This window comes from Nansenia antarctica (assembly GCF_963989245.1).
Source record: "Nansenia antarctica genome assembly, chromosome: 12".
NCBI lineage: Eukaryota > Metazoa > Chordata > Actinopteri > Argentiniformes > Microstomatidae > Nansenia > Nansenia antarctica.
In genome coordinates this window covers 18,266,071-18,281,070 of record NC_137682.1, presented here as the reverse complement: position 1 = coordinate 18,281,070, position 15,000 = coordinate 18,266,071, and the positions used below count along the sequence as shown (strand labels likewise).

At 46.1% G+C, this 15,000-nt stretch overlaps 1 protein-coding gene across 1 annotated transcript in view; it reads left to right on the top strand.

Annotated features, from left to right (window-relative positions):
• Positions 1–375: 375 nt before the first annotated feature.
• Positions 376–15,000, top strand: part of eya1 (EYA transcriptional coactivator and phosphatase 1) — a gene marked incomplete at both ends in the record, with an annotated part of 42,898 nt that continues 28,273 nt past the window's right edge. Inside the window, 10 exon segments of the mRNA XM_080542653.1 lie at positions 376–499; positions 1,223–1,288; positions 2,905–2,982; positions 5,232–5,298; positions 5,709–5,854; positions 6,925–7,062; positions 11,578–11,660; positions 12,340–12,526; positions 13,173–13,312; positions 14,498–14,581. Of these exon segments, the coding sequence (XP_080398779.1) occupies positions 376–499; positions 1,223–1,288; positions 2,905–2,982; positions 5,232–5,298; positions 5,709–5,854; positions 6,925–7,062; positions 11,578–11,660; positions 12,340–12,526; positions 13,173–13,312; positions 14,498–14,581 (1,113 nt within the window).

The following is a 15,000-nucleotide window of genomic DNA, read 5'->3' as shown; positions in this document are numbered from 1 at the left end:
TAGTTGCTTTCCCTAAACGTGTTAAATGTTGCTAAGAGTTCAACGTTGATCGTATGCTGTAATCGGACCACATTTAATTGTGCTGTCTTAAAACAAATATAACCGTAATTTTATTTCAGTTCCCCACTTACATATCTAGTTGAATGTGAAATATATACAGTATATATGTTTTCACATATATGTTTTCACATTCTATCAAAATTACGATATTACCTATTACAAAACTATAATTAATTCACTGCTCTGCATTAGTCCCTAAATGGATCCTGGGAGATGTGTGTAATTACGTATGTGTCTGTGCGTATGTGTGTGTGTGTGTGTGTGTGTGTGTGTGTGTGTGTGTGTGTGTGTGTGTGTGTGTCTCTCGTCAGGTCTATGGACATGCAGGATCTTGCCAGTCCTCACAGCCGTGTAAGTGGAAGCAGCGAGTCTCCTAATGGTCCCAGCCTGGACAACTCCCATATCAATAACAATTCCATGACACCCAATGGCACTGAAGGTATGTGGACAGGGCTTTTCCACTTGAATGCCTCTCTCTCTCCGATTCTAAATACAGTAGACGTGGGGGAGAGATGTGCTGGCTGCTAGCTCTCTCGATGGACCGGCAGAGAGGGACTTCTTAACGTTAAAGGTTCCTCCTGTGTAGCGTTTATGCATCTGTTAAGTTGTGAAAGTCTCGAATAGCAATAAAACGTCCGCAGGTGTTACTCCGTTGAAAAAGGGATCTGTTTCCTATTTCCCAAAACATCTAATCAACAATTTGAATATACCACAACAAACTACTCAGTCGTGAATAAGTGACCAGAGGGATGTAATTAATAGTTTTGATACAAAATTAAAGGCCTTATGTTTTTGGGGCAGATTATATCTACCTGTTTTGTTTAATCTGATACTAATACTGTAGTATTATTTAGAGGTAATTATTCAAAAGCCCATGGTATGAGAAGGGTTGCACTTTGCATGTGGTTTGTGCTGTATGTGATTATTGACTCAGGTGAGGAGGCCTGTGTTAGGAACTGATCCCTTGTTTAAGCAAACAGGGACGCCCCTATTAGAAAACCAACACACGTGCCCAAAAGTGTACTGAAAAAATGTAATCTTGGTAGGATAGTCTTTTTGTGGTTTTTAGCATTGAATATGTTGTCCCTGTTGCAGGACAAAGAACCCTGTAGAGCTGGTGCAGATTGTCATGTGTCCTCTGCCATTCTCTCTCTCCCCTTAGGTGATAACATCACAATGCTCACCACAGCAGACTGGTTGTTAAGTTCTAGCTCGCAGTCCGCTGCAGGTTTGTGCACTTCTGGTGACACAATGAAAGGACAATACTTGGTGTTCAAGTAAGACAGACTTGAGAGAAAGAGAGATTACAAAGCACTCTTTGTACTTTACCTTCTTCTGGCTCTCTTAAAAAAAATCATTAGATATGGTGGAAAAATAAATTGAATTGAAGAACATTTTCTCTACAAAAAGATGAATCTATTGTCATCTTAAAAAAAAAAAGAAAGAAAAGTTGCTTCAACTATTGTGCCTTTCATTCGGAAAAACTCTTTCGGCATTCATTGTTGTGCTCTTTGTATGTGAAATCTGTTTAAAAGCATGGTGTGAGACTGGCTGGATGTGAGTCCATTGTTAATGAATGGTTATACTGTGGACACGCATACTGTGCATTTTTAGTTTTCATTTTGGACGTTCCATGCTGTTTCCTGAATACAGTGGTTGTTGTGTGTTTCCGTGACGACCTGAGTGTGTGCTAGTTTGTGCATGCAACTGTGCCACTGTTTTTCCCTATCTTGTACCTTCAAAGAAAGAAATGTCGGTGTGTTGTTTCAAAAAATGGCTCCCCGTCAACATGTGTTTCTGAGCAAAAAGAGCATAGCGGAAACATGTTAAACATGACAGCGAATGGCTTCTTCAACCGTGAGGCATTCCACTGAGCATGACTCCCTTGCCCACATTGTGAATTTGTTTTGCCAAAAAAAATTCCCCCTTCCCAGCCCTGCCTGAAGTGAAATGGATTGATTTCAAAGATTCCTGTGCTGTCAGATAGCTGTGAAATTGTCTCTGCAGAGCCCCTCGCTGTAGTTTAGCCGTGCCAAGGTCAAGCAGCTTTCGCTTCACTCTTTAAAACAGGATTTTATACACCATACATTGTCTTGACATTTCAATCATACTACTTGCACGCCCATGCAGACTCCATGCAGGGGCACATTTGACCAATGATTCTGACTCTTTTTTGCCTGTTTTTCCCTGATGCTACATTTAAACCTGGGGTAAGCCATCACGTGATAAAGTGACTATTGATGATAACGTCTTGTTAATTTGGATATGAATAGGTTACATTTGATGATTGATGGATAAAATGTATGGATGGGCTGAAGTTGCTGTTGAAGTTCTTAAGTGCATTAACTGTGGATGGGGACTAATGGCTTCTGTTGGCATAGTTAACTGCTTTCATTATAACTTCTCTCCAACTGAAGTCAAGTATGTTGAATATCGATATTGACCTGGGAGAGTCCCCTCGTCTAGTTTGCATAATATAATAATAATTGCTGAAAAGTGTGTGTGTGTGTGTGTGTGTGTGAATAGTTTTCACGCCATAGACCCAATTCAAGGCAGTTAATACACAAATGCCTGAATACCTTAGCCCTCACTATACCAATTGTACCTTTTTAAGAATAATTCTATTTGCCTGAAAAATATGATGAAGGTAGAGGAGATGAATCTTAAAGTAGTCTTTTATTCCTCCCTGCACTTTCCTCAGCAATATGTGTGCTTTGAGTAACTTATTTCAAACTCAAATCCAGCAAATGTGAGAGTCTGATGTAGTTTAGGTTCAGTTGTGGTACTTTCTTGGATGTGCTTACTGGGGTCTTGTTGGTGACGGTGTGGCCTCTTTGTTTGCAGTTAAAACAGAGCCAATGAGCAGCAGCGATATCGCCACCTCGGTAGCAGACGCCTCTCTAGACAGCTTCTCAGGATCAGGTGAGGGGGGAGGGGGACGCGGGGTGTGCGTGGGGTGTGCGTGGGGTGTGTGTGTGTGTGTGTGTGGGGTGTGTGTGGGGTGTGTGTGTGGGTGTGTGGGTGTGTGGTTGTGTGGCTGCTTCTCACACACAGCTGCAGAACTGATTAGTGAGAGATGAGATGGGTGACTGATAAGCCCAGCCCCAGGAAGTGTCCCTGCTGCTAAAGCACCAATATAGTGTCTGTGTGTGTGTGTGTGTGTGTGTGTGTGTGTGTGTGTGTGTGTGTGTGTGTGTGTGTGTGTGTGTGTGTGTGCGCGCGCGTGCCTGCGTGATGCATGCGCGTGTGCATGTGCGTTTGTGTGTGTGTGTGTGTTCTCTCTCCATCCCAGTTCCCATACAAGTGAGTTATGGCCTGTAATGCGCTGGGCCCGTCTCTCCAGTAGAGTGTCATGTCTCCATGGTCCTACAGAAGCTCTCCATGGGCTCTTACTCTATCATCCTGTCACGGAGAACCCCTTCACACTAACCTCTTAGCACAGACACACACACACACACACACACACACACACACATACACACACAGAGGCACGACACATATAGATATTCCGTAACTTACACCTCAGGGTAAGGTCCCAGTTAGAGAACCGCTGAAATGAGCTACAAAATAGATGATCTAAGGAGAGAGAAACACGGGTCATAAATAAGTGTTCAGTGTATCATCAGCGCAGGGATGAACGATGAAAGAGCAAGGTACAATAACTTGTCAGAGTAGCGAAGGGAGTGAGCACAGAAACGTGTTTTTTCCGGTGAGTTATTTTTCTTCTGTCACCTTTATCTATATCTAAGCTGCACCAGTATCAAACTCATGTTTTATGTAAACACGTATTATCATTTCCTCCCCCCCACCCCACATGCGTCAAATCACGCTCGCTAAAGCAACTGTGAATAACACAGCGTAATGCACAGCGCTGTATAACCTAATTTGGCCTTATTTCCTTAACTGTTTAACTAAGTACTTGATACGTTAGAGCTAGGCGCACATAAATCACTGCTATGACTTATGTCTTTGACAATATTAATGAAATGTAGTAATCTTACACCCCCTTATCCTCTGTGGGAGAGAAAGCTCAGAAGTGCAGGTTTTGAACGGTGGCAGGTGCTGCTGATGTGGGAAAAGTGCTCAATATTAATAACGAGAGTGAGAGCTTACAGCGTACAGTTACACATAGTTAGTACTCCCCCCGCAACTAAATCCTTATTTTTACATGTTATGACCAATTAGACAGATGTTTAGGAACGGTGTCACTCCACTGCAGTGAGACATTTGAACCCGGCGTGCGCTATTAGTACGATAGGCCTGTGTGTGTGTGCTGATTTTACAGAACTAAACCCGAACAGCGATTACTGTATTTATTTATTTATTTATTTATTATTATTATAATGTATTCTTTATTTTGTTGTTGTTAACACATTTGCACGTGTTGACCTCCTCTCGTAGTTGTATTCACCTGTGTATACAGTAAACTCAGTTAACATTATAAAAGCTTTTTTGGCTAGATACCCCTTGACTGCTACAGCATAACATTATATTTGTTTGCACCTAAATGTAGTTTATTTTTGGAAAACCACATCAAGGTGCACCAAAACTTAAATACAGTCCTCAGTTCAACATCAAGTGTAAGTCTTGAACAGTAGAGAGAGTGTGTGTGTGTGTGTGTGTGTGTGTGTGTGTGTGTGTGTGTGTGTCTTTCTCTCTGTGTGTGTGTGTGTGTGTGTGTGTGTGTGTGTGTGTGTGTGTGTGTGGAAAAATGGCTTTCCAAATGGTGATTAGGGAGGGGAACCACTGAAATGGCCAGTGTGTTTAATGAAGGAATGATTATGCAGTAGCGCTAGTTACCTGCAATCAGTGATGTCACTTTCAATGTGGTTATGGCGTAAAGGGCCTGAGGGGACTGAGGCCACAGGCCGAGACTGATTCAGACCATCCTGTGTGTGTTTACACCAGCGGTCGTCATGGTAGCCCATATAAGTATCTCACAGATATATACGTGGGTCAGCAGAAAAACATGCCGTTTTTTACCTGATTATTTTACTTCATTATTGCTCTCCGGATTTCAACCTTAAATAAGGTTACTGAAATAAATAGAGTAATGCAATGTAATTACTGTTTCCTTGGAATCCAGAAGTTCTGTTGGCAAAAGATAATATTTATCTTAGTTCTTAATGTTTAAATATGTGCTTGCCTCTTTTCTTTTCAACTCTCCACAGCTATTGGAACCAGTGGCTTCAGCCCAAGACAAACTCACCAGTTCTCTCCGCAGATTTACCCTTCCAAGTAAGGCTTCTTTTATTTTTCTTTAAAAAATAAGCCGCATCCAACTTCATTTGGACCTTTAATTAGATCCTTCTGCTAGATCGGGGGTTTTTGACTGGCTTTGTTTGCCTGGATGTCTGCAGCTTGCGCACTGCGAAATCTGTTGTAATTATTATCTCGCAAAGATTTCCTTTGCCATTTATTATTCTTCTGCGTTGTATATCGGTTATTCGATGCCTATCTTTTCTTACAGCTTGGCCGAGTGTTTAAGATTAAGTAGCAGAATCACAAAGAATTTGTCAGTGAGCAAACTTTTGTGTTATGGTTTTGAGGTAAAATATGTTCCTTCTCTCTCTCTCTCTCTCTCTCTCTCTCTCTCTCTCTCTCTCTCTCTCTTTTCCCTTTTCCCTTTTGTTTCTTTTCTCAAATAGCAGACCATATCCACATATTCTTCCTACCCCTTCATCCCAAAATATGGCTGCGTATGGGCAGACGCAGTACACCACAGGTATGCAGCAGGCAGCAGCCTATGCTAGCTACCCCCAGCCTGGCCAGCCCTACGGCATCCCAGCCTATGGTAAGAGACAGGCACAGGCTTCACACACCCACATTAAACTCTCATCCTGGTACTACACTGAATTTATATCAACACTAATGGTCATTTTGTTACCGGGGACATGATTTACTGTAATACAATCTATGGACTATGCTCTAATCTTCATTTCAGATCAAGTCATTGTTATACAGTACTATTATGTTTAATCTTTCATTTCACTTTTTAAAAACAATCTTCATTTCATTTGAATGTAGTCCCTGTTATACAGTGTGTTGTTGTGTTTATAAAGCAATACAAGGCATAGAAATATCGCCACGTAGCAATGTCAGTTATTCCCCTATGCACGGGTAATGCTGATCTTAGGTCAAACCGTTTTTTTTATTCCCACGATTAGACGAGTAGCAGAACTATGCTGAGTCATTGTTTAGTACCTGCACAGTATTCTGCATCACCATGCAGTAGAATCTGCTTATCAGGCTCTTCCGACAGATCCGACAGATTACCAAAATAAATGTCCAAACAAATACTGTGTTTTCCTCTGGCATCACTGGAACAAAACATAGCGATGTTCTTTATTTGTCCAAAGGCTTTCGAGTGCTTTAACCTCCAAAGGCCATCCAATATGAGAAGGAATTTACCCTGTTTGTTTGAGTGGTGGCAAACTGATTACGAACCTGCGGCTACATAGAAAACTATGTTGGGCCCTATTCAATCTAACCATCAGGGCAGTTTGACTAACAAACACTAGCAAGTGTATCTTTTTATTACTTAAAAAAAATAAAAATATTTCAGAGATCTGCCCCTTGTACATATTCTACTGTAATTCAAACATACAGACTCTTCCAGGATCTCAATATTGAACAGCTTGTGCATGGAGCAACTCCACTGCAGTGAGATTACGGCTACTTGACTAACGATTCAACGTCCTTTTTCTTATTCCTAAATAGACGGTCCCGTTATTCATTCAGATGTGTGTGACAGACTAGTCGAGGGGACAGCGTTCCTCTTCTGTGTCGACTTCTATTAAAAAACCTCTTGTGTTGACGGTTGCCCCAGTGCATCAAACCGATCAGTGTCACTAACTGATTTAGGTCCATTGTGGGCAGGCATAAAGACAGAGGGCGGCCTGACCCAGGCCCAGTCTCCAGGGCAGACGGGCTTCCTCAGCTACAGTTCTGGGTTCACCACGCCCCAGACGGGACAGGCCCCGTACAGCTACCAGATGCAAGGTGAGATCATCAGTCCTCTCCTCCTCCTCCTCCTCCTCCTCCTCCTCCTCCTCATCTCTCATCCCGTCCACTCTCGACTCCTTCCCCTCCTCTTCTACTCTCCTCACCTCACTTTCCTCAACTTTTCTTTTTTTATTTCTCTCCATCTCATCTCCTCTCATCTTGTTGGGCTCACGCTTTTTACTCATCCCTCTCCGCTCCTTTGCTTCCCTTCTTGGCTTTTTTTTTCTCCCCTTCTCTTTTCCCCCTCCCTCATCACCTCATTCTTCCTTTATTCTCTCCCTCTAACCTTTCATTCCTCCTCCTCCTTTTTTTTTTATCCTTTGAAACCTGTCTGCCCTTTGACTTTCTCTTCTCTGCTCCTCTCCCTTTTTCTATACCGTTCCTTTACCTCTCTGCATCCCCCCCCTGCCCCCCCACACCCCCCCGCCCCCCCGACCAAAAAAAGACAAGTCAGAAACCCGGTCCCACAGCAGCCCCAGAGTGATTCACAACAGCACCGTCACCCCCTCCCCAAACAGATGGTTGCGTCGGGGGCACACCATCTCTGCGTGCTCCCTTCTCCCCCCCCCCCTTCTTAGAAAAGAATCAACACAGATGGGAAAAAAAAATGGCCGGCACTTAAAGAGGCACCGGTCATGTTCTCTCCCCCTTTCTCTCTCTCTCTCTCTCTCTCTCTCTCTCTCTGGCTTTTGTTCTCTCTCTCTCTCTCTCTCTCTCTCTCTCTCTCTCTCTCTCTCTCTCTCTATGATCATATTTGTATTTGTTTAAGAACCGAGGCCGTGGAGATTTATGGCCTTGAAAGCGATAAATATACGTTGCGCTCGCCCCGTCAAGACCAGTTTAAATGCGGATCAGAGCGAGCTGCCATGTCGTGTTTTTCCCCTCTTCTCGGTTTGGTTCCTGTCATGGCTCAGAAAGCCCTCCTCCGCTCCGACCGCTGGCAACTCCGCACTCCGGCTGCTAACCGTAGCCGCGGCACCGCTAGCATCATCGGCCCCTTTGTGTTCTCTCCTCTCGCCAGTTAATGTGTGACAGTAGAAACATCTCCACATGTTGTTGAAAAGCCTCCAGAGCATCTCACAATAAATAACGCAGGGCCCCGGCAGCAGATGTTAGGAGAGCGGGATGCCTCTTTTCCACGCCTCTTAACCAAATACTCTGCGCCGTAGCCAGAGATCTGCAGGGCCTTCCAGCACGGGGCGTCGATAGACAGAGATAGAAAGAGAGAGAGAGAGAGAGAGAGAGAGAGAGAGAGAGAGAGAGAGAGAGAGAGAGAGAGAGAGAGAGAGAGAGAGAGAGAGAGAGAGAGAGAGAGAGAGCATGCTACTTTCCTGGCCGCAATGGTTTAACTCACGATGACAGTATTATGTGCCCATTCGTCTTCTGGGTATTATGCTTCTTTCTTCTTCTTCTTCTTCTCTCTCTCTAGCCTCTCCAACCCTCTCTGTTTGCCCATCCACACTGCGTTAAGCGTGTTAGTAATCGACGGCCGATGCTAGATGACAGAATGACCGCTAGCCCCCGGGGCTGGACTTGAGCCCCGCCATCATTAGACCGGAGCTCTCACCAGCCTATCGATCTGCCTCCCCCAGCGCTAGGAGGAGGAAGGGGCCCTAGGCCCTGGGTGTCTGACCAGAGCATAGACCCCCCTCCCTTCATCTGATATCCTCCCCCCCCCCCCGCCTGTCTGTGTCTCTACTGCCCAGCCTGTGTCCAGCTGTCAGGGGGTATACTGTTAGATTAATGTTTTTACACTTTGCTTTCATGTCTGATGCCATGGGGCTTTGTATGGGTGCTAAAGTACTGGCACTGAGCTGTAAGATGTGTTGTGGTGGGTCAGTGTCTTAAGGTCCTTTTAAGTGTGTTTGTAGATGATTTGTTTCTTCACAACTGTGAAAGTAGTCATTCAATTAAAACTACAGAGTTGACTTTTAGTGACATCTTCTTCCTGACTTCTTCCTGAGTGTTTAGTGCTGTGTTTCTATCGTGCTGCTGCAATTCCAAGATAAACTCAAACATGTAGAATTTACCTTGATTCCCCCCCCCCCCTCCGTCTCACTCCTCAACCAATATCTGAGGTGCTGCAAAGCGTTCTCTGAACAGATGCTAATTAGGTGAATAATTGGGTTCCAGCGTTCTGTCCCGGTGGCTGTGTGAGAGCGGAGGAGCTGAAGTCTGCATGTGTTTTAAAGGGAGCCCATCTGGACTTGATAGCCTATTCCCAAGTGGGGCATACAAACTTCTGCTACAAATATTGTGCACTGATGATAGACATAGCCCATGGCAAGAGGACTGATCAAGCAGAGCAAATGGACTCCCAATTGGAGGGCCAGAAGGGGGGAGGAATGGTGGGGGGGGGGTGGGGGGGGGTGGATGGTGTCTGGTCTTGAGTGAGTGAGCTAACTGGAGCAGGACAGGGGGAGGGAGAGAAAACATGCCCCCCGGGGAACCACAAGGGCCCCCCCCATCCCCATCCCCCCCCCCACCCCACCACCCAACAGCATGGGCCCATTCTTGCAGGGCTAGCAAAGGTCCTCTCTGCTTTTATGTGGGTCCCTGCTTTCCACAGAGTAACCCGCTGCCCCTGAGAGTGAGAGCTTTCATGACTTTTTGAACTAGGCATTAGGCTAATTTGTTGTCATTCAAAGCTTTTTTTTCCTCTCCTTTCTTGTCTTTTTCTTTTTCTTTTTTTTTTTTTTTTACTTTCACTCTGTGTGGAACTCTGAGTGCTCCCTGATCAGAACAGAGAGGTTCAAAACTGCCCCCTCAGGCCCTGAAAAACCTAAACAAAACGATAAAAGAGAGAGAGAACAGTTTTGATAAAAGAACCCGGGCAAGAGTGGAACGACCCAAAAAAAGAAAACAAAGTAAAAAAAAATCTGCTGCGTCTACAATCGATCGCCATTGGCAGAATAACAAAAAGTCTGCTCAAATAAACGACGCATCTCTCGAATCTAGACAGAGTTTTTATTTTTATTTTAGTATTTCCATTAAGTGTTTAGCCGTGGTGGTCGGCTACTTGGCTTGCTGACTGGGCCACACACTCCCCCCCCCACCCCCCACCTCCCCTTCCTCCTCCCCCTTCCTCCCCCCCTCTCTGAAAGCTGCTTCAGGTTTGTCACGGTGTGGGGGGGCCCTCCTAGATGGGGGCAATGACCACAGGATGAAAGGATCTCCCTCTTGTTTGTCTCTGGGAACAAAGGTGTAATTACGCCCCCATTTAGGAACAGTAAATGAATCTGCCCCTCGGTGTCCGTAGAGGAGGCAGGCAAGTGATACGTGAAGACGGACTACTTTAAAGATAGCAGCTCCTGTGAACTCCTTTCTTCTGGCTGAAGTGCCCCCCCGCTCTCTTTTATGGAGGGGGGGGGGGTGCCTTTTGAGACGTGGAAACACAAGGGGGGGAAGCTTGGCACTGTCGCCTTGAGTTCAGATCAGGGAACATACTTTTCGGGAGGTTATTTTTAGTCGACGCACTCTCTTAAAAAAAAAAAAATCTCAGCCGACAGTTAATCAGAAGTTCGTCGGAAGGGGAGCTCTGAACTGAATCGATTAATTTTGTGTTAGCGCTATTACGCATGCCGTAAGTACACAAGATGGATAAGTACGTCTGAGTACATTGTACAAGCAACATTTGCCCTTCAGTTCTCATCTCTCTCTGCACGAGTCTCCGGTCTCTCTGGTCGTCTTGGAGCGGCTGCTCCCTGCTGTTCCCTTCCCTGCTCCTCTGCTGACATGAGAGTACAGGTGGGGGGCTGCTGCACAGAGGAGCCTTGCCCTCGGGGGGCCTCATCAGCGCCTCTCCTCTCCTAGCCCCCCTATAACTCATGTCATGTATATTATTAAGCCATTAGATGCTATCACCCTCCTTCTGAATGATTTAATTAGCCCAGAGGTGCTTCTTCTTTTGAGCGAGTGAAAAGGAGACAGATATACATATTCATTGGGGCCAGGATGTCAGTGCAACCCTGCCCCCCCCCACCCCTCTCTCTGTGTGTGTACCCCCCCTGCCCCCCCCTGCTCCCCCCCACCCCACCCCTCGCCTCCCCTCCCGCCCCCCTAACCTCCCACTCCACCCTTCAGTGACTCGACACACAACGGCCCCTGTGTTCTGTTCACATTGTGAGGGGCTGGGACGGCTGAGAGAGCAGATCCCTCCCCCCTCCCCTCCTCTCCTCTCCCCTCCTCTCCTGTCATTCATCAGCCCAGATCCAATCACTGATAAGAAAGGAAGAGGAGGAAGATAAGGCTACTGTTGGAGTCGCTCCCTAAGCCCCCCCACCACCCACCCACCCACCCACCCACCACCCCTCTCCTGTTAGCTACCTGAAATGATTGTTCCACAAAAACCTAACCCAACGCTTTTTTTCTTCCTTTTCTCTCTTCATTCGAGTCCTTTTGCTCTCTGTACTTTCAGCAACGTGATCAGCAGATCGGTGGGTCACATCATGATCCATCCGTTGAGCCCGTATTTTTTCCATATGTTTTTTTTCTCTGTTTTTCCCCTAACAGGTGGGACCTTCACAACAACGTCAGGATTGTACGTCGGAAGCAACTCCCTCACAAACTCAACTGGATTCAATAGTACACAACAGGTAGCTGTCGTCCGCTTGTCTCTCTCAATTCCGCAACACCGCAACAATAGCCCAGGCTGAATATCAATTGATTCACATTAGATTAAATCGTAGGCTTTTCCCAGACGCTGCAGAGCGGTTTTTATACATATGTATAGATGACATATGCATGTTTCCGATCATCCACGTCCATCCATGAATCACATGAATCACTCAACTGTGGTAGAGTAGACATAGATTATGCTGCTTCTCCCAGCACATATGTATAATGCCAAAGAGGCAGGAAGAAAAAAAAACAGCACAAGACAGATCGCTGTCCAGATGTAGGACACAAGAGACATATGTTTGCATTTATGTTTTGGAATCCGCACTGTAAAGTAGCAACATTGGTGCGGGGCATATCTCACATTACTCTCTCTCTCTCTCTCTCTACCTCCCTCTTTACCTCCTCTCTCTCTCTCCCTCTACCTCCTCTCTCTCTCTTTACCTCCTCTCTTCTTCTCTACCCCTCTCTCTCTCTCTCTCTCTCTCTCTACCTCCTCTCTTCTTCTCTACCCCTCTCTCTCTCTCTACCTCTACCTCCTCTCTCTATCTTTACCTCCTCTTCTTCTCTACCCTTCTCTCTCTCTCTCTCTCTCTCTCTACCTCCACTCTATCGCTCCATTCTTCCCCCTCTCCCTCTCCCTCTCTCTCTCTGCAGGAATACCCCACCTACCCAGCCTTCGGCCAGGGCCAGTATGCTCAGTATTACAACAGCTCGCCCTACACCTCGCCCTACATGACCAGTAACAACACCAGCCCCACCACGCCCTCCACCACCGCCACCTACACGCTCCAGGAGCCCCCCAGCGCCATCACCAGCCAGGCCCTCACAGAGCCCCCTGCAGGTAGGCCACACACACACACACACATGCACACACACATGCACATAAACACAAGCACACACACACAAACATACACATGCACACACACGCACATAAACACAAGCACACACACACACATGCACACACACACATGCACATAAACACAAGCACGCACACACACACACACACACACACATGCATGCACACACACACACATAAACACAAGCACGCACACACACACACACACACACACACACACTGTACACACAAACACACTCACACACACTTACTAAATCACTGTGTGTTACTGTGGAAAAGAGCCACCAAGGCTAGAGGAGTGCAGAGGTCTATCTTTCCCCATAACTAAAAGTGACACTAATGCATTTTCTGGCAATGGAGCACTCATGATATCATGTCAAAGGCAGATAAGATACATGGGACTTTAAACACCCAGAAGGACCACAGCCATAGATATATATATAAACATAGATTAGCGTTCAGGCAGTAGCTGCTTGCACATGCTGGAAATTAATTTTAACACTCTGTTCTCAAAGTGAACCGCACTCCATCACTTCTAGTCTTTCCTTCCTTCACTTCCTCTTTTTTTTCTTCTATTCTCTCATTTCTCTTCTCTCTACCCCCCCCCCCCCCCCCTCTCCTTCCACAGGAGAGTACAGTACCATCCACAGTCCATCAACCCCCATTAAAGATTCAGAATCGGATCGATTGCGCCGGGCCTCGGATGGAAAGTCACGTGGCCGGGGCAGAAGGAACAACAACCCATCACCGCCGCCCGACTCCGACCTTGAGGTAGGGTGAAGCGCCTGCTACCGTGGCGACAAGCTGCCTCGCCCCTGTCTGACTCACTCATCCACCAATGAACGCCACCCGAAAGTTTGGACGTACAGCACATAACCGACTCACATATAATAATAATAATACATTAGACTTATATAGCGCTTTTCTAGACACTCAAAGACGCTTGAGTATACATATATAATGGGTATATTTGAGCATATATAATTAAACAACTAATTACTTTAAAAATATATATATATATTTATGTTGATTCATTGTGAAATATCAGTGTGTTGGTTTCCAGGTTGCAGGGTTTTTTTCTGTGTACCGTAAAACATTTTTTTTTACAAAAACATGTGGCTATAAAACAAATGTTTTCCACTAGAATAGATCACGGTATGAATAATGGATTTGATTCCAAAAGCAGGGTGTGAGTCTACAGCCGTAGTGTTACAGCACAGGGTCATCAAATATATGGCTATGTGAATGAATGTGAAATACATACCAGCCATGTGTCAAAATAAATCCTTCATGGTTTGGGGGGAAGGGGTGGGGGGGTGGGGGATGGAAGGGGGCTGTTCATTAATATGATATTAATTTCCAAGAGGGTTAATAGCACCCATTATGGCGATGACATCATGGCATGTTAACATATCTAGTTAATTAGTTTGTCACTATTGATTGCTCTAATGTAAAGGGCAGGGTGTGTGGTGTGTGGTGTGGACGGAGAGAGAGAGCGTGTGGTGTGGAGGTAGAAAGAGAGAGAGCGTGTGTGGTGTGGAGGGAGAGAGAGAGAGAGAGTGTGGTGTGGAGGGAGAGAGAGAGAGAGAGAGTGTGGTGTGGAGGTAGAAAGAGAGAGAGAGCGTGTGGTGTGGAGGGAGAGAGAGAGAGCGAGAGCGTGTGATGTGGAGGGAGAGAGAGAGGGAGGGGCGAGAGCGTGTGATGTGGAGGGAGAGAGAGAGGGAGGGCGTGCGGTGGTTGTGACCAGCAGAAGCAAATGGATCCTGGTCCCAGTGGATCCCCACATACACACTCCCACCCTATTGACCGTGGTGGGGGGCGGGGGGGGGGGGGGGGGATCACCTTGCACACTACAGAGTGCACCATTGATTTTATTCCCCTCTTCTCTCTATTTTTCTTTCCCTCTTCCTCCCCCCTCCCCCTCCCCCCCCGCTCTCTCTCTCTCTCTCTCTCCAGCGAGTTTTCATCTGGGACTTGGATGAAACAATCATCATTTTCCATTCCTTGCTCACGGGGTCTTACGCCAACAGATACGGCCGGGTGAGTGACATCAGGCTGTGGCAGCAGCCAGCCTCTTTATCAGCAGGGACACGTCAATAGTAGAAGAAATACATTTTTATTTTATTTTTTTATTTTTTATAATTCTTCTTTTTTGGGGGGTGGATGGGGTGGGGGGGGGTGGATGGGGGATAGACAGAGAGAGGAATTGGTTCCAGTGTGTCTTTGTAGCTTGTCGTGGAGAGGCGAGAGAGATGGAGCGGAACTCAATGTACAGATAATTGTTTCTTTTTTTTTAATAGGCCCAACGAGGCCTGGCAAGTATTTGTCTTGTCCTGCAGCTGTCTGAGATATGCAGGCCTGCTCTGGGGGGCTAGGCTGCAGGGCTGCAGGGGCCCGCGGGGGCCGCGGAACAGTTGCACTGTGGATGTCTATTGACACATCTTAAGTGTTCTTTTCTC